This window comes from Heloderma suspectum, chromosome 1 (assembly GCF_057233095.1).
Source record: "Heloderma suspectum isolate Gila_16-S chromosome 1, 16-S_ref, whole genome shotgun sequence".
NCBI classification, from domain to species: Eukaryota; Metazoa; Chordata; class Lepidosauria; order Squamata; family Helodermatidae; genus Heloderma; species Heloderma suspectum.
In genome coordinates this window covers 37,237,855-37,254,717 of record NC_139458.1, presented here as the reverse complement: position 1 = coordinate 37,254,717, position 16,863 = coordinate 37,237,855, and the positions used below count along the sequence as shown (strand labels likewise).

Below are 16,863 nucleotides of genomic sequence, written 5' to 3'. Positions count from 1 at the left end.
ATGCATAAATGGTTCTTTGCCTCCATAGCCAATATTGAAAACTGGTTGCTTACATGGTTTGCTTTACTGTCCTGAAGTAAACTGCAGGGAGAAAGAATCTGTGCTACTTACAGCACAATCCTATGCACTTTTTCTTGGAAGTAAGTATGTTCAGTGGAGCTTACTCCCAGGTAAGTGTACATAGGATTGCAGCCTTAATATGTTTCTGTTCTTGGTATCCATTCATTTGACAAATTTTGGGAAGGAAGTTTTATAAGGAAATCTTAAAGATTCCCTGGACATACCTTGACTTCAAGTGTCTTGCTGGTGATTAGTGTAAATCATACTTGTAGCAATTGAACTGAATTCATAGAGGTGAGTTTCTTAGTCTCCCTGAAAGTGCAACACAGCAATACTCACTATGCTATTCTATACTGTTCTCTTCAGTCTTGTTCATTGCTTATTTTTAGTTTCTACTGGCCTGATCCCAAGCAAGTAAACATTTAGTTTGAGGCATACTGACCACTATGCCATGACAATGCTGCAAACCATAACATTAAGTAGAGATGCTAAGTCTCTGGGAAGAAATATTGCCACCGGTGTTTATAATCAGGCTCTGTTTGTTAAGTATAGAGAGAAAATTTTTTAGTGCTAAAAAGGATTTTTAGGTTTTGGAGGGGAAAAGACTGTAATTACAGATGAGACACTGTCCTTAAAGATATCTGGGAGGACCTCAGATCTGCCAGGAAGGGGACTGAAATCCTGTAAAACTTCCCTAATACTTACATAATTCAGTTTAAATTCTGAATAACCTGAAAAGGAAAATTCTACTTTTTTTTATGAGCTAAGACTTTTTCCTTCATTGAAAAAAGTTCTGTTCCATTAAAATCACACCATTTCTTTCTTAAATACTGCATGTAGGTGAGCTATAGTTCTTCGTTATCATTTATATTAAAACATTTAAAATGTAAGACATGTACTATCAAATTCCACTCAAGTTGTGGCCTCAAATTAACTTGACTGAGGAAGGAAAGCAACTATCAGACTCTAATTCATTTTTACACTGAGAAGAGCCACCTACAAACAGTGCTCTTAAGCCCCCATTTTGTGCTGTATTGTAATCAAAAGATGAACTTCTATTTTGAGGCAAGAAGTATATAACAACATCTTTTTTTCCCTGAAATGTCATTGTTCAAAAACAAATGTCTTCAAAATGATGCAAAAGACAAAAAGCATGCATACACACACACACACACACTACATATATATAGCTGAACTAAACAGAGAATTATCATCTTACCTCTACACTGGGAATGAGTTGTTTCTTCCCACGAGGAGCTTCAAAAAATAACTGTTCCTTAGCACCAGTGTTGACTTGTAAAAGCTTGCCTGAAAAAAAATAGTACACCAATTAGAAAACCATATTGAAGGCTTTTTTGTCAGCACAATATTCAAAATACTGAGACTGGGTGTGGGATAATGGTTAGAGTGTTGGACTGGAAATCGGAAGATCTAGGTTCTTAGATTCCTGCATTGAGCAGGGGGTTGGACTCGATGGTCTTACAGGCCTCTTCCAACCCTACTATTCTATGATTCTATTCCCTCTTGGCCATGGAGCTTGCTGGGTCACTTTGGGCCAGTCACGAACTCAAAACCTAACCTACCTCACAGGGTTGCCCTGAATTTTGGGGGTGCCCTTCTTGTGAGGATAAACTGGAGAGGAGGAGGACCATGTAAGCTGCCTTGGGTTCCTTGCAAGAGGAAAAAAGGCGGGATATAAATGTAATAAACATTTATTTGAGTTGCTGTGGACATTTGGATGGTATTTATCATCACCATTTGGAAATGATGTAGGAAAACAGCATTTTTATTAAATATTCATATGCACAGTATACACTTTTTAAACTACAGAAGTATAATCATTTTGCAGCAGTTACCTCTTACCTCTTATGTCCCAGTCCATATGTGTTATATAACTGGAGGCTCCCTTGCAGATTCCAACCCGCTTACTGCTCATTACATTGTAGATATCAACGAAAGTGTCATATGATGCTACAGCTAAGTATTTTCCAGAACCTAAAATACAATGGTAAGGAGATGAATACTTTCGTAGTGTTTTCCATGTACTATGGGCAAGTAACCGGATTTTCTGCAAAAACACCTGTTTACCATCTATGCTTTGCTAGTTTCTTGTGCTAATTCCATGGGGCGGGGGGAGGTGTAAGGTCAGAGTTTGTTTGTGGTATTGCACAACTGTGGATCCCTCACAGTGGTGTCAAGATTCCCTGACAGTTTTACTGGAATTATTTTCCTTTAAATATTTAAAATGATTTTCTGTTAAATATACATCAAAGTTAATGGTGAGTATATGTGTGCATATATATTAATTGCACCACTTCTGTATTATTTAGAAAGAGTGGAGAAAGAGCCCAAAATTCCAGGAGAAGGAAGCCTTTGTATACAGAGAACATGCAAAGATTCGTACTGACAAGGAAGAACAAAATGTGATGAAATGTGACAAGGACTGCAGATGCAGACACAACCTTAATTAGCCCTCAATTATTCCCTAAACTATGAGTAATATGTCAAGGGAACAGACTGGAAAAAATTAGGAGTTAGGAGATCAAAATCAGTTGTCTCTTAACTTTTAAATGTAATTTCTTAAACTTTTAAAAGCATTAATTCAACACATCATATTTCCATCTGCACCTATTCATGCATACAGGCTGTAATCTCCTGTAGAGCACTCCTCCAGCCTGCCCTGCACCTTCCCAATTGGGACGGTGAGCAGTGCGCTAAGGGGGAATCACTGATCAGATATAAAAGCAGGGATTCCGCGCCCACTGCAAGATGGTATCAGGGATGGTGTCAGGAAGGCTAAAGCTGAAAACAAGCTGAGGTTAGCGAAGGATGCTAAAAACAACAAAAAGGCTTTCTTCAGCTATGTGCATAGTAAAAGGCAGAGGAAAGAAATGGTGGTTCAGCTATTAAATAAGGATGGCAAAATGATAACAGATGACAAAGAAAAGGCAGAGGTGTTCAATTCTTACTTTGGCTCAGTCTTCTCCCAAAAGAGGGTCTATGACCCCCCTGGCAAAGGCAAAGTACAGGCTGAAGGGGCAGGATTTCAGCTTGAGATCGATAGGCATATGGTCAAGGAACACCTAATTACTTTGAATGAGTTCAAATCTCCAGGGTCAGATGAACTGCATCCTAGAGTAATAAAGGAACTGGCAGAAGAACTCCCAGAACTGCTGTCTATTCTCTTTGAGAAATCATGGAGGCCGAGGGAAGTGCCAGATGACTGGAGGAGGGCTAATGTTGTCCCTATCTTCAAAAAAGGTAAAAAGGAAGAACGTGGGAACTACAGACCAGTCAGTCTGACATCAATCCCTGAGAAAAGTCTGGAGCAGATGATAAAGCAATCCATCTGGAAGCACCTTGAAAACAAAGCAGTGATGACTCGAAGCCAACGTGGATTTGTCAAAAACAAGTCCTGCCAGACAAATCTGATCTCATTTTTTGATCAAGTAACCTCCCTTGTAGACCGTGGGAATGCTGTAGACATCATATACCTCGACTTCAGCAAAGCTTTCGACAAAGTGCCCCATGATATCCTGATGAGCAAACTAGCTCAAAGTGGGCTAGATGAAACAATGATCTGGTGGATCCACAGTTGGCTACAGAATCGGACTCAAAGAGTGCTTATCAATGGGACCTTGTCAAACTGGGGAGAGGTAACGAGCGGGGTACCGTAGGGCTCAGTCCTGGGCCCAGTGCTCTTCAACATTTGTATTAATGACTTGGAGGAGGAGGTGCAGGGAATGCTGATCACATTTGCAGAGGACACCAAATTGGGCGGGATAGCTAATACTTTGGAAGACAGAAAAAAAATGCAAAGCGATCTGGATAGACTGGAGCGCTGGGCAGAAAACAACAGAATGACATTTAATAGGGATAAATACCAAGTTCTGCACCTAGGAAAAAGAAACCAAATGCATAGTTACAAGATGGGGGATACGTGGCTCAACAACACTACAAGCGAGAAGGATCTTGGAATTGTTGTCGATCACAAGCTGAATATGAATATGAGCCAACAATGTGATGTGGCTGCAAAAAAGGCAAATGCTCTTTTGGGCTGCATTCATAGAAGCATAGCTTCCAAATCCCGGGAAGTACTAGTTCCCCTCTACTCAGCACTGCTTAGGCCTCATCTGGAGTACTGTGTCCAGTTCTGGGCACCACACTTGAAGAAGGATGCAGACAAACTGGAGAGGGTTCAGAGGAGGGCAATGAAGATGATAAGGGGACTGGAAACAAAGCCCTAGGAAGAGAGACTGAAAGAACTGGGCATGTTTAGCCTTGAGAAGAGAAGACTGAGGGGAGATATGATAGCACTCTTCAAGTACTTGAAAGGTTGTCACAGAGAGGAAGGCCACGATCTCTTCTCGATCATCCCAGAATGCAGGACATGGAATAATGGGCTCAAGTTACAGGAAGCCAGATTCCGGCTGAACATCAGGAAAAACTTCCTGACTGTTAGAGCAATACAAGAATGGAACCAATTACCTAAGGAGGTGGTGGGCTCTCCCACACTGGAGGCGTTCAAGACGAGGCTGGACAGCCATCTGTCAGGGATGCTCTGACCTGGATTCCTGCATTAAGCAGGGGGTTGGACTCGATGGCCTTGTAGGCCCCTTCCAACCCTACTATTCTATGAATCTATGATTCTATGAATTTCATTCCCTTCTCCAAGCGGGACTTGGAGAAGGGGCCTTACCCAATGCCTGCAAGCCAGATGGGTCAGCCTGGCAAGCCAAATTTGGCCTGTGGGTTAGAGGTTCCCTATCCCTGCTCTACACGCTTACCTGGGAACAAGTCCCGTTGAACTCAATGGTGCTTACTTCTGAGTAGACATATATAGGATTGCACTAACAATATAGCACAATTAGGCTGCAATCCTATATCCATTTACCTTGGAGTAAGCACCTCTGAACTCAATGGAACCTACTTCTGAGGAGATTGTTAACATGTGAAAAAAATATTTTGTGCGTGATATTGACCCTGTTTCTTTTCCGCATCAGTAATACTTTGCAGATGTTCTTTTCTTTTTTTAGGTTCTTAAACCAACGTTCTTAGGTTTAACGTTGTTTATTATTTAAAAAAAATCATTTGTAGCTGTGCAACTGCTGGGGAAGGGCCAAAGCTCAGTAGTAATGGCATTCTACAATGCCATGTTGTCTAGTCAGGCATAATCTTATCTGATGCTGATTACTTACCAGGAGCAAATCGTATCTCTGAAATAACATCCTTCCTATGATGAAAAGAAACAAGATCCTCCAGAGTGTCTGAATTTACCATTAAGAAACTTCCATCATTGAGGCCTACTGCCAATGCCTTCCCATCAGGAGAAAAACAGCAACATCTTCCCCCTGGCAAATACAAGGAGAGAAATTTTAATTCTAACCAGAAAGCCTGCCACCAAAGATTTTACTGTAAATAATAATAAATGTGAAGTATTATTAAGTTGCACTTTCAAGTATTCAAAGTGTTCCACTGACATCCCAGTAATCTTATAACAACTTTATAAGATAGGCAGCATTATTTCCATACTGCAGATGAAATGCTGATAGTGCGAGAATAGTGTCCTGCCAAGGCTACCTATCAAGTTCTTAAGTGCACCATGGACTTCCTGGCTCACAGCTCATACTGTTTTGACACTACAATTGACTTGCTGATCCACAGTTTTAGGAATTCTTGATCCACAGCAAGAGGTGGTGTTTCCTGGTCCTCCTGTCCTAAGGTCTCTCTTCTTCATAAGAAGAATCCAGTGTATCTGACTGAAAGTCCACCTAGTAAAGCATTCTGTTTCCATCAGTGACTAGCCAGATGCCTCTAAGAAGTTTACAAGCAGGACTTGCGGCCAACAGCCCTCCCACACTGTATGTTCCCAGAATCCATTATTCAGAAGTACACTGCCTTTGAACATAGAGGTTTTGTGGTAAATAGTCACAACAGACCTATCCATAAATTTGTCTTGTTGTTGTTGTTCAGTCGTTCAGTCGTGTCCGACTCTTCGTGACCCCATGGACCATAGCACGCCAGGCCTTCCTGTCCTGCGCTCTCTCCCGGAGTGTGCTCAAGTTCATATTCATTGCATCCGTGATGCTATCTAGCCATCTCATCCTCTGTCGTCCCCTTCTCTTTTTGCCTTCAGTCTTTCCCAGCATCAGGGTCTTTTCCAGGGAGTTTTCTCTTCGCATTAGGTGGCCAAAATATTGGAGCTTCAGCTTCATTATCTGTCCTTCCAATGAGCACTCAGGGTTGATTTCCTTTAGGATGGACTGATTTGACCTCCTTGCAGTCCAGGGGACTCGTAAGAGTCTTCTCCAGCACCACAGTTCGAAAGCATCAATTCTTCGGCGCTCAGCCTTCCTTATAGTCCAGCTCTCACAGCCATACATTACTACTGGGAAAACCATAGCTTTGATTAGACGGACCTTTGTCGGCAAGGTGATGTCTCTGCTTCTTACTATGCTGTCTAGGTTGGCCATAGCTTTCCTCCCAAGGAGCAAGCGTCTTTTAATTTCATGGCTACAGTCACCGTCTGCGGTGATCTTGGAGCCCAAGAAAGTAAAATCTGTCACTGCTTCCATTTCTTCCCCTTCTATATGCCAGGAAGTGATGGGGCCAGATGCCATGATCTTAGTTTTTTTAATGTTGAGTTTCAAACCAGCTTTTGCACTCTCCTCTTTCACCCTCAACAAGAGGCTCTTGAGATCCTCTTCGCTTTCTGCCATTAGGGTGGTATCGTCTGCATATCGGAGGTTGTTGATAATTCTCCCGGCAATCTTAATTCCGACCTCTGATTCATCCAACCCAGCATTTCTCATGATGTACTCTGCATATAAGTTAAATAAGCAGGGTGACAATATGCAGCCTTGTCGTACTCCTTTCCCAATTTTGAACCAATCGGTTGTTCCATGTCTGGTTCTTACTGTTGCTTCTTGACCCTCGTACAGGTTTCTCAGGAGACAGGTAAGGTGGTCTGGTACTCCCATCACTTTCAGAATTTGCCACAGTTTGTTGTGATCCACACAATCAAAGGCTTTAGCGTAGTCAATGAAGCAGAAATAGACGTTTTTCTGGAATTCTCTTGCTTTCTCCATGATGCAGCGAATGTTGGCGATTTGATCTCTAGTTCCTCTGCCTCTTCGAAACCCAGCTTGTACTTCCGGTAGTTCTCGGTTCGCATACTGCTGAAGCCTAGCTTGTAGGATTTTGAGCATCACCTTGCTGGCATGTGAAATGAGCGCAATGGTGCGGTAGTTTGAACACTCTTTGGCGTTGCCCTTCTTTGGAATTGGAATGTAAACTGACCTTTTCCAGTCTTGTGGCCACTGTTGAGTGTTCCAGATTTGTTGGCATATTGAATGCAGCACTTTAACAGCATCATCTTTTAGGATTTTAAATAGCTCGGCTGGAATACTGTCATCTCCGCTAGCTTTGTTGTTAGTAATGCTTCCTAAGGCCCACTTGACTTCACTCTCGAGGATGTCCGGCTCAAGTTCAGTGACCGCACTATCATGGCTATCAGGGACATTCAGATCTTTCCTGTATAGTTCTTCTGTGTATTCTTGCCACCTCTTCTTAATCTCATCTGCTTCTGTTAGGTCCCTGCCTTCTTTGTCCTTTATCATGCCCGTCTTTGCACAAAACGTTCCCTTGAGATCTCCAATTTTCTTGAAGAGATCTCTAGTCTTTCCCATTCTGTTGTTTTCCTCGATTTCTTTGCATTGTTCATTTAAGAAGGCCTTCTTGTCTCTCCTTGCTATTCTCTGGAACTCTGCATTCAGTTGGGTATATCTTCCCCTTTCTCCCTTGCTTTTCGCTTCCCTTCTTTCCTCAGCTACTTGTAAAGCCTCATCAGACAGCCACTTGGCTTTCTTGCATTTCTTTTTCTTTGGGATGGATTTCGTTGCTGCCTCCTGAACAATGTTACGGACCTCCGTCCATAGTTCCTCAGGCACTCTGTCTATCAGGTCTAATCCCTGAAATCTATTCCTCACCTCCACTGTATATTCATCAGGGATATGATTTAGGTCATACCTGAAAGGTTTAGTGGTTTTCCCGACGTTCTTCAACGTAGGGGATTTGTCTAATTTAATAAAAATCTAATAAAAATTTGTCTAATCCCCTATTAAAGCCATGTAGATGTCAGAATGGAATCCAGGCTCCTTTGTTTGGTTTCAGATTCTGAGACAGAGCTAGAAGAAGGCCAGTCGAGACAGAAAGTGGGGGAGGAAATTCCCCAAGAACCTCCAGAAGTCAGGGATGAATCTTCCCAGGAGCTTATCAAACAGGAGGCCCAGGTTCAGAGACCATCTCCCCCCCTCCCCCCATGAGAATTCAGCCTTTGTCGGAGGGAGGGGGAACACCAGAATTGACAGATCCCAGAATCTGCCACCGTCAGCAAAGGAGATTGTTATCTTGTCGTGGTGCTGGAGCAAATGACACCTGGAATTACAGGCAAGCATGGTCTGGGAGAACAAAATGAAGCAGGACATAGGCTGATAGAATTTTGCCAAGACAACTCACTGTGCATAGCAAACACTCTCTTCCAACAACCTAAGAGACGACTTTATACATGGACTTCACCGGACGGTCGACACCGAAATCAGATTGACTACATCCTTTGTAGCCAAAGGTGGCAGACATCTATGCAGTTGGTAAAACAAGACCTGGAGCCGATTGTCGTTCAGATCACGAACTTCTAATTGCACAATTTAGAATCAGACTAAAGAGAATAGGGAAGACCCACAGATCAGTTAGATATGAGCTCACTAATGGCCAACAGATTGGAAAAAATCAATTCATATCCCCATACCAAAAAAGGGAAGCACCAAAGAATGTTCAAACTATCGAACAGTGGCACTTATTTCACATGCCAGTAAGGTAATGCTCAAGATCTTGCAAGGTAGACTCCAGCAATTCATGGAACGAGAATTGCCAGATGTACAAGCTGGGTTTAGAAAAGGCAGAGGAACTAGAGACCAAATGGCCAATATCCGCTGGATAATGGAGAAAGCCAGGGAGTTTCAGAAAAACATCTATTTCTGTTTTATGGACTATTCTGAAGCCTTTGACTGTGTGGATCATCACAAATTGTGGCAAGTTCTTGGTGGTATGGGGATATCATCTTGTCTGCCTCCTGAGGAATCTGTATAACGACCAAGTAGCAACGGTAAGAACAGACCACGGAACAACAGACTGGTTTAAGATTGGGAAAGGAGTACGGCAGGGTTGTATACTCTCACCCTACCTATTCAACCTGTACGCAAAACACATCATGCGATGTGCTGGGCTTGATGAAGCCAAGGCTTGAGTTAAAATCGCTGGTAGAAACATTAACAATCTCAGATATGCAGATGATTCCACTTTGATGGCTGAAAGCGAGGAGGAGCTGAGGAACCTCATGACAAAGGTGAAAGAAGAAAGTGCAAAAGCCAGGTTGCAGTTAAACCTCCAAAAAACCAAGATTATGGCAACCAGCCTGATTGATAACTGGCAAATAGAGGGAGAAAATGTGGAGGCAGTGACAGACTTTGTCTTTCTAGGCGCAAAGATTACTGCAGATGCTGACTGCAGCCAGGAAATCAGAAGACGTTTACTTCTTGGGAGGAGAGCAATGACAAATCTTGATAAAATAGTGAAGAACAGAGACATCACACTGACAACAAAGGTACGCATAGTTAAAGCAATGGTATTCCCCGTAGTAGCCTATGGCTGCGAGAGCTGGACCATAAGGAAGGTTGAGCGAAGGAAGATAGATGCTTTTGAACTGTGGTGCTGGAGGAAAATTCTGAGAGTGCCTTGGACTGCAAGAAGATCAACCCAGTCCATACTCCAGGAAATAAAGCCAGACTGCTCACTTGAGGGAAGGATATTAAAGGCAAAACTGAAGTACTTTGGCCACATCATGAGAAGACAGGATACCCTGGAGAAGATGCTGATGCTAGGGAAAGTGGAAGGCAAAAGGAAGAGGGGCCGACCAAGGGCAAGATGGATGGATGATATTCCGGAGGTGACGGACTCGACCTTGGGGGAGCTGGGGGTGGCGACGGCCGACAGGAAGCTCTGGCATGGGCTGGTCCATGAAGTCACGAAGTCGGAAGCAACTAACCGAATAAACAACAACAAAGAATCTGCCACAGGGTTAAGTAGGCAGAGTTGAGGGGAGGTGGGAGGCGGTCCACCTGCTTGGCTGCACATCAGAAGTTGGGTCAAGAGGACCCTCCCTGAAGAAGGAGCCCTGTAGCAGCCTGTTAGGCATGGTGGGAAACTGTTCATTTAGTAGACAGGCAACTGCCTTGTTTTGTTTAGCTAAGTAGGTTTAGAGGACAGCTCTTACAGACGCTACAGGTGTGAAGACATGTTTAAACTGAATAAAGACTTTGTGGATTGCACAGCAAGTCTCTGTTGCCTCCCTACTCAGTGGGAGGTCTTGGAACCTTGATACTAGGTTACCAGTCATTACTATAACCTCTGGCAGTGAATGAATTCTATGAGTTAAAACTATGATCTGTGTGAAACAGTACCTCTTTTTGTCCTCTTCCCTCAAGAAGATGTGAAGTGGGGGAGCAACAGCCTCCATCCCCTTCCCCCCCACATACTCTGACCTTTGCTTACTCAGGTCACTCACAATGCGGCTCTTCAGTCCCAAGCAAGTTGAATTAGGCATAGTTTCTGGTGGTCTTATCTCCTGTGCACAAGACACTGTAACCAGTAGTGCCAATAGGACAGGACTCTGGGGCAGAAGTCAAAGCCCCCACTCAGCAGAATGAGCAGGAAGGCCTCCAAATGCAGCAAGGTGACACAGAAATCTTTTAAATTAAATAAATAATGGAATCATTTTCCTGGAATCATTTTCCTGCAATTATCCTATTGAAGTATCTATTGCTTGCTATATCATTGAAGAACTTGATTGAAGCAGCAAGTTACTTCAACCTGGCTTCTACTCAGTCCCTTCAAAGGCAAACTCCTCATGTACCCAGCATCTCAATTTGAGTAGCCTGTATTACATTTTTTAAAATGTAAGTCTTTTTACATTCTACTGTTCATTCTTTTTACATTCTACTTGACAAACTAACAAATATCTACTTAACTCCATTAGAATTTAAGTAAATGGCAAAATATTCATAATATTTGATGGGAAAAACCCATCTTACCCTTCTTCAGTTTTCGAACAGCTAGCATGCAATGGCTTGGGGACAGATCCCATATTCTTAAGGTTTTATCATCACTTACAGTGGCACAAATAGGTAAATGAGGGTGGGTAGCTAAACCCCAAACCTCTCCTTCCATATGACCCTGTAAAAACAAAATTAATTCAATTTTATTTGCTATATTACGAACAGGAATTAATAATTGATATTTGAATAATAGAAAGGAAATAGAGAACCTTTTCAGCCACACTGGAAATGATTATGGGGTGATATCTTACGTTATGTGAGTGGACTTCTGTGAGTGAACTTCTGCTTGCACAGCAGAACTTTCCCTTCCTCTCCACAACCCCCGTGTGAAGCCCACTGTGCCCCCCCAAATCTGCTTCAGAAGGTCCCCCAACCCCCTGGAGATTTGGAGGGGAGGTGCAGTGGGGAACAGGGAATCTGTTCTGCTGATGGATGTTGTTCCATCAGGGGAAGATGTGTGTTTGACATCATTCTATGTATCTTAGGCCTACAGTTTACTATATTCTACTAATTAAAAATGGGTACAATGGATGCCAGTCCATTGATGATAGGCAAATATCAGATGAGAATCTATTAGCCAGTTTTCCCTAGTATTACTAGCATTAAGAAATGGGAGGGGAGAAGATGTGAGCCTGACATTTTGCTAGGGTTCTTTTAGGTTTGCCCAATAGCACTACACTTTGTACATCTGAACTAGACAATTGTGTACAATTTTCTCTCCAGAATCAAGGCCAGGGAAAACTGGTTCTGTGAATGAGCAGCAGAAGTTAAGGTGTGTACTATGCTGATTAGCTAGCACTTACTACATTGCAAAACCACTCCTTCCTATCTTCAGCATAGTTTTGTTACTCTTTATAAACTTATTTTATTATTAAGGTGATGCATGAGGGGAAAACAAGACAGATGACTGAATCTGTATCTGAATTGCTGATCAGTACGTCTGTCAAATAATGAAGGCAGGAGGAAGAAGAAAGAAAAGCAAGTGGTGAGTGTTGTTTAAAGGCATGTTTGTCCCAAATAATATAGGCATTTATCACATCTTTCCTAATACATTGGGATTGTGCATGATTGATGATGAAGCATTATTTTAATATTTCAAAAGCTAAATTTGGTTAACCATGAAGCGCATGGTTAATATTTACATTTACCTGAACCAGCAAAGTTATTGGTCCACTTTTATCGACTTCTAGTATTTCACCATTCTTTGTGCCCACTAAAATATGACCATGTCCTAATGATATGGCACGTATAGAAGGGTTATCTTCTAAAAGGAGACCTGAATGGGAGGAGTGGGGGGCGGGGGGGGGGAATATAAGAATTCAGTTTTGGAAGAAAACACTTTATAAGTAAAGCATCATCGTTATCATTATAATTATTATTGATTAAACAAGAGAGCTTATTATTCTCTTGTTTAATTTCTGACATAATCCTGAAATAATAAAAAGATCAGACATTACAATTTCTCTTTTATATCCATGGTTCCTGTTATGGGATCTCATTCACACTTACCTGGGAATAGGTCCCATTGAACTTAGTGACTGTGTCTGTATGACAACCCATCGTGGGTGACAAGCCGCTGTGGGTTGTTGTGTAATCCGAACCCAGACCAATTCCTGCAGGGTGGCTTGTGCATGAGCAACAAGCCACCCCAACAACTCATGGCTTGTTCTTCAGGTTGTTGTACCCACAATGGGTTGGTGTATCGTCCAAACTCAGACATGCCAACCCATCATGGGTTGCAAGCATCGGGCAGCAAGCCACTCAGCAAGAGCAGCAGAAACCCCTACCGCTCTTCCCTAACTGCTTCCTGTGCCTCTTGCCAGTGACAGCCCCTCCAACTGTGCCCAAATGGCACTTTGGAGGGGCTATCACTGGCTCCCCCTGGTTCCCGCCAAGCCCTCCGTTCCTGCTCAGATCACGTCCCCCAGTCATGGTCAGAGCCTTAAAAACCATTAACTTTTATTTGCACAAAATGGGGCCAAAATAATTTTTTCACAGGGATGTGTGCAAATGGCCCCCCCTTTTTATTATTATTTTAATCTGGTTTTCAGAATTGTGCAACTGAGCAACTCTGTCAAAAATATGGAGGCTTGCCTTGCCTGGATTCTTGTATGTTTGAGCTGTCAAATATATAAGGTAACAGGCAAGACTAGCCTGTATATAGGCTGGTTTGACAGCCTTTGACAAATGACAGGTGGGGAACCAGGGTAGAGATCACCCCCTTAGCATGGTTATTCCGAGGGTTCAAAGTGTTGCCCTGAACCTTGGGGGGTGCCCTGCTTTAAATCCCCACTTGCCTGAGTCCCCAGCAACTGTTTTTAATGGAAAAGTACACCCCACTTTTTTGTTCCCAATCACAGTAACCGTGTCTAGCTTGACAGCTGTCAAACCATTTCTGGTTACTGCGAGTAGGACTGCAAAAGTGGGTGGCATGCATTTTTCTATGAAAAATAGTTGCTGACGACTTGAAGAGGGGTAGACTGTGAGGAGGGCACTCCCAAAGATCAGGGCAACCCTTTAAATCCTGGGGTTCTCATTGCTAAGTGGGTAATGCTGAGCACTAGACAGGTGGGGAAACCCATTTAAAAATAATTAAAAAGTGGAAGCCATTTGTGCACATTCCCCGAAGCCAGAAAAATGTGAAAAATTATTTCGGTCCTGTTTTGTGTGAATAAAAGAAAAAAAAATTGAAGGCTCCAACTGCACCTGGGGTCACAATCAGAGTGGAGTCAGGGGTCTAGTTAGCAGACAAGATGGTTTCTACCACCAAGTCCCTAGGATACCAGTTGGAGCTAGCTGGGGGACTGAGGGGGAAGGAGTGGGGGAACAAGCCATGGTGAGCCCAACCATCTGTTGGGCTCACTGTGAGTTGTTCAGAGGATAACTGACACTGCATGGTTTACTTTGCAGGGTGGGTTGTCGTATCGTGTGAACTCAGCCAATGAGACTTACGTATTTCTGATTAGACATGCATAGGATTGTTCTGTTAATAGTTGTAAAATATATCTGTTGATGGTTGCAAAGTCTAATAAACAGTTCTGAGCTGATTTTGCTTTTAATCTTATGAAAAGATACACATAGAAATCATGAACATTTGGAGTGGCAGTATAAACACTTCACAAATGGCAATTTATATGATTTATGTATAAAGGTTCAATACTTGAAAGTAACAGAATAATTTCCACTAATTTTTTTCCTAAAAAGTATGATCTTTTTATAGCTCCAAATCCTGTGAAGTACTAGTTCCCCTCTATTCAGCACTGGTTAGGCCTCATCTGGAGTACTGTGTCCAGTTCTGGGCACCACACTTGAAGAAGGATGCAGACAAACTGGAGAGGGTTCAGAGGAGGGCAATGAAGATGATCAGGGGACTGGAAACAAAGCCCTATGAGGAGAGATTGAAAGAAGTGGGCATGTTTAGCCTTGAGAAGAGAAGACTGAGGGGAGATATGATAGCACTCTTCAAGTACTTGAAAGGTTGTCATAGAATCATAGAATCATAGAGTAGTAGGGTTGGAAGGGGCCTACAAGGCCATCGAGTCCAACCCCCTGCTCAATGCAGGAATCCAAGTCAGAGCATCCCTGACAGATGGCTGTCCAGCCTCGTCATGAAGGCTTCCAGTGTGGGAGAGCCCACCACCTCCCCAGGTAATTGGTTCCATTGTTGTATTGCTCTTATAGTCAGGAAGTTTTTACTGATGTTCAGCCGGAATCTGGCTTCCTGTAACTTGAGCCCATTATTCCGTGTCCTGCACTCCAGGATGATCAAGAAGAGATCCTGGCCTTCTTCTCTGTGACAACCTTTCAAGTACTTGAAGAGTGCTATCATATCTCCCCTCAGTCTTCTCTTCTCAAGGCTAAACATGCCCAGTTCTTTCAGTCTCTCTTCATAGGGCTTTGTTTCCAGTCCCCTGATCATCTTTGTTGCCCTCCTCTGAACCCTCTCCAGTTTGTCTGCATCCTTCTTCAAGTGTGGTGCCCAGAACTGGACACAGTACTCCAGATGAGGCCTAAGCAGTGCTGAGTAGAGGGGAACTAGTACTTCCTGGGATTTGGAAGCTATGCTTCTATGAATGCAGCCCAAAAGAGCATTTGCCTTTTTTGCAGCCACATCACATTGTTGGCTCATATTCAGCTTGTGATCAACAACAATTCCAAGATCCTTCTCGCTTGTAGTGTGGTTGAGCCACGTATCCCCCATCTTGTAAATCTGCATTTGGTTTCTTTTTCCTAGGTGCAGAACTTGGCATTTATCCCTATTAAATGTCATTCTGTTGTTTTCTGCCCAGCGCTCCAGTCTATCCAGATCACGTTGAATTTTGTTTCTGTCTTCCAAAGTATTAGCTATCCTGCCCAATTTTGTGTCATCTGCAAATGTGGTCAGCATTCCCTGCACCTCCTCCTCCAAGTCATTAATGCAAATGTTGAAAAGCACTGTGCCCAGGACTGAGCCCTGCGGTACCCCACTCGTTACCTCTCCCCAGTTTGAGAAGGTCCCATTGATAAGCACTCTTTGAGTCCGATTCTGTAGCCAACTGTGGATCCACCAGATCGTTGTTTCATCTAGCCCACTTTGAGCTAGTTTGCTCATCAGGATATCATGGGGCACTTTGTCGAAAGCTTTGCTGAAGTCGAGGTATATGATGTCTACAGCATTCCCACGGTCTACAAGGGAGGTTACTTGATCAAAAAATGAGATCAGATTTGTCTGGCAGGACTTGTTTTTGACAAATCCATGTTGGCTTCGAGTAATCACGGCATTATTGTCAAGGTGCTTCCAGATGGATTCCTTTATCATCTGCTCCAGAATTTTCCCAGGGATTGATGTCAGACTAACTGGTCTGTAGTTCCCAGGTTCCTCCTTTATACCCTTTTTGAAGATAGGGACAACGTTAGCCCTCCTCTAGTCATCTGGCACTTCCCCCGTCCTCCATGATTTCTCAAAGAGAATAGACAGCGGTTCTGAGAGTTCTTCTGCCAGTTCCTTTATTACTCTAGGATGCAGTTCATCTGGCCCTGGAGATTTGAACTCATTCAAAGAAATTAGGTGTTCCTTGACCATATGCCTATTGATCTCAAGCTGCAATTCTTCCCCTTCAGCCTGTACTTCGCCTTTGCCAGGGGGGTCATAGACCCTCTTCTGGGAGAAGACTGAGCCAAAGTAAGAATTGAGCACCTCTGCCTTTTCTTTGTCATCTGTTATCGTTTTGCCATCCTTATTTAATAGCTGAACCACCATTTCTTTCCTCTGCCTTTTACTATGCACGTACCTGAAGAAAGACTTTTTGTTGTTTTTAGCATCCCTTGCTAACCTCAGCTCATTCTCAGCTTTAGCCTTCCTGACGCCATCCCTGCAATTCTGTACTATCTGCCTGTTCTCTTCCTTTGTTACTTGGCCTTCTTTCCACTTCCTATGTGTGTCCTTTTTTGTTTTCAGGTCATCATTAAGCTTTTTGTGAAGCCACATTGGCTTCTTCTGTTGTCTTCCACCTTTTCTTCTTGTTGGAATTGTTTGTGATTGTGCCTTGAGAATTTCCTTTTTTAAAAGCTCCCACCCATCTTGGACTCCTTTTCTCGTTAGCGTCGCTTGCCATGGGACCTTACTGATCATTGTTCTGAGTTTATTAAAATC

At 43.0% G+C, this 16,863-nt stretch overlaps 1 protein-coding gene across 2 annotated transcripts in view; it reads right to left on the bottom strand.

Moving 5' to 3' along the window:
* The window catches only part of EML5 (EMAP like 5), a 167,192-nt gene that overhangs the window by 66,583 nt on the left and 83,746 nt on the right, over positions 1-16,863 (bottom strand). For both annotated transcript variants that reach the window (XM_084841133.1, XM_084841144.1), the window contains exons 20-24: positions 12,380-12,507; positions 11,208-11,349; positions 5,259-5,411; positions 1,924-2,055; positions 1,280-1,368 (exon numbers count right to left, since the gene is read on the bottom strand). In XM_084841133.1, coding sequence (XP_084697259.1) covers positions 1,280-1,368; positions 1,924-2,055; positions 5,259-5,411; positions 11,208-11,349; positions 12,380-12,507 — 644 coding nt within the window. The remainder of the gene's footprint in view (positions 1-1,279; positions 1,369-1,923; positions 2,056-5,258; positions 5,412-11,207; positions 11,350-12,379; positions 12,508-16,863) is intronic.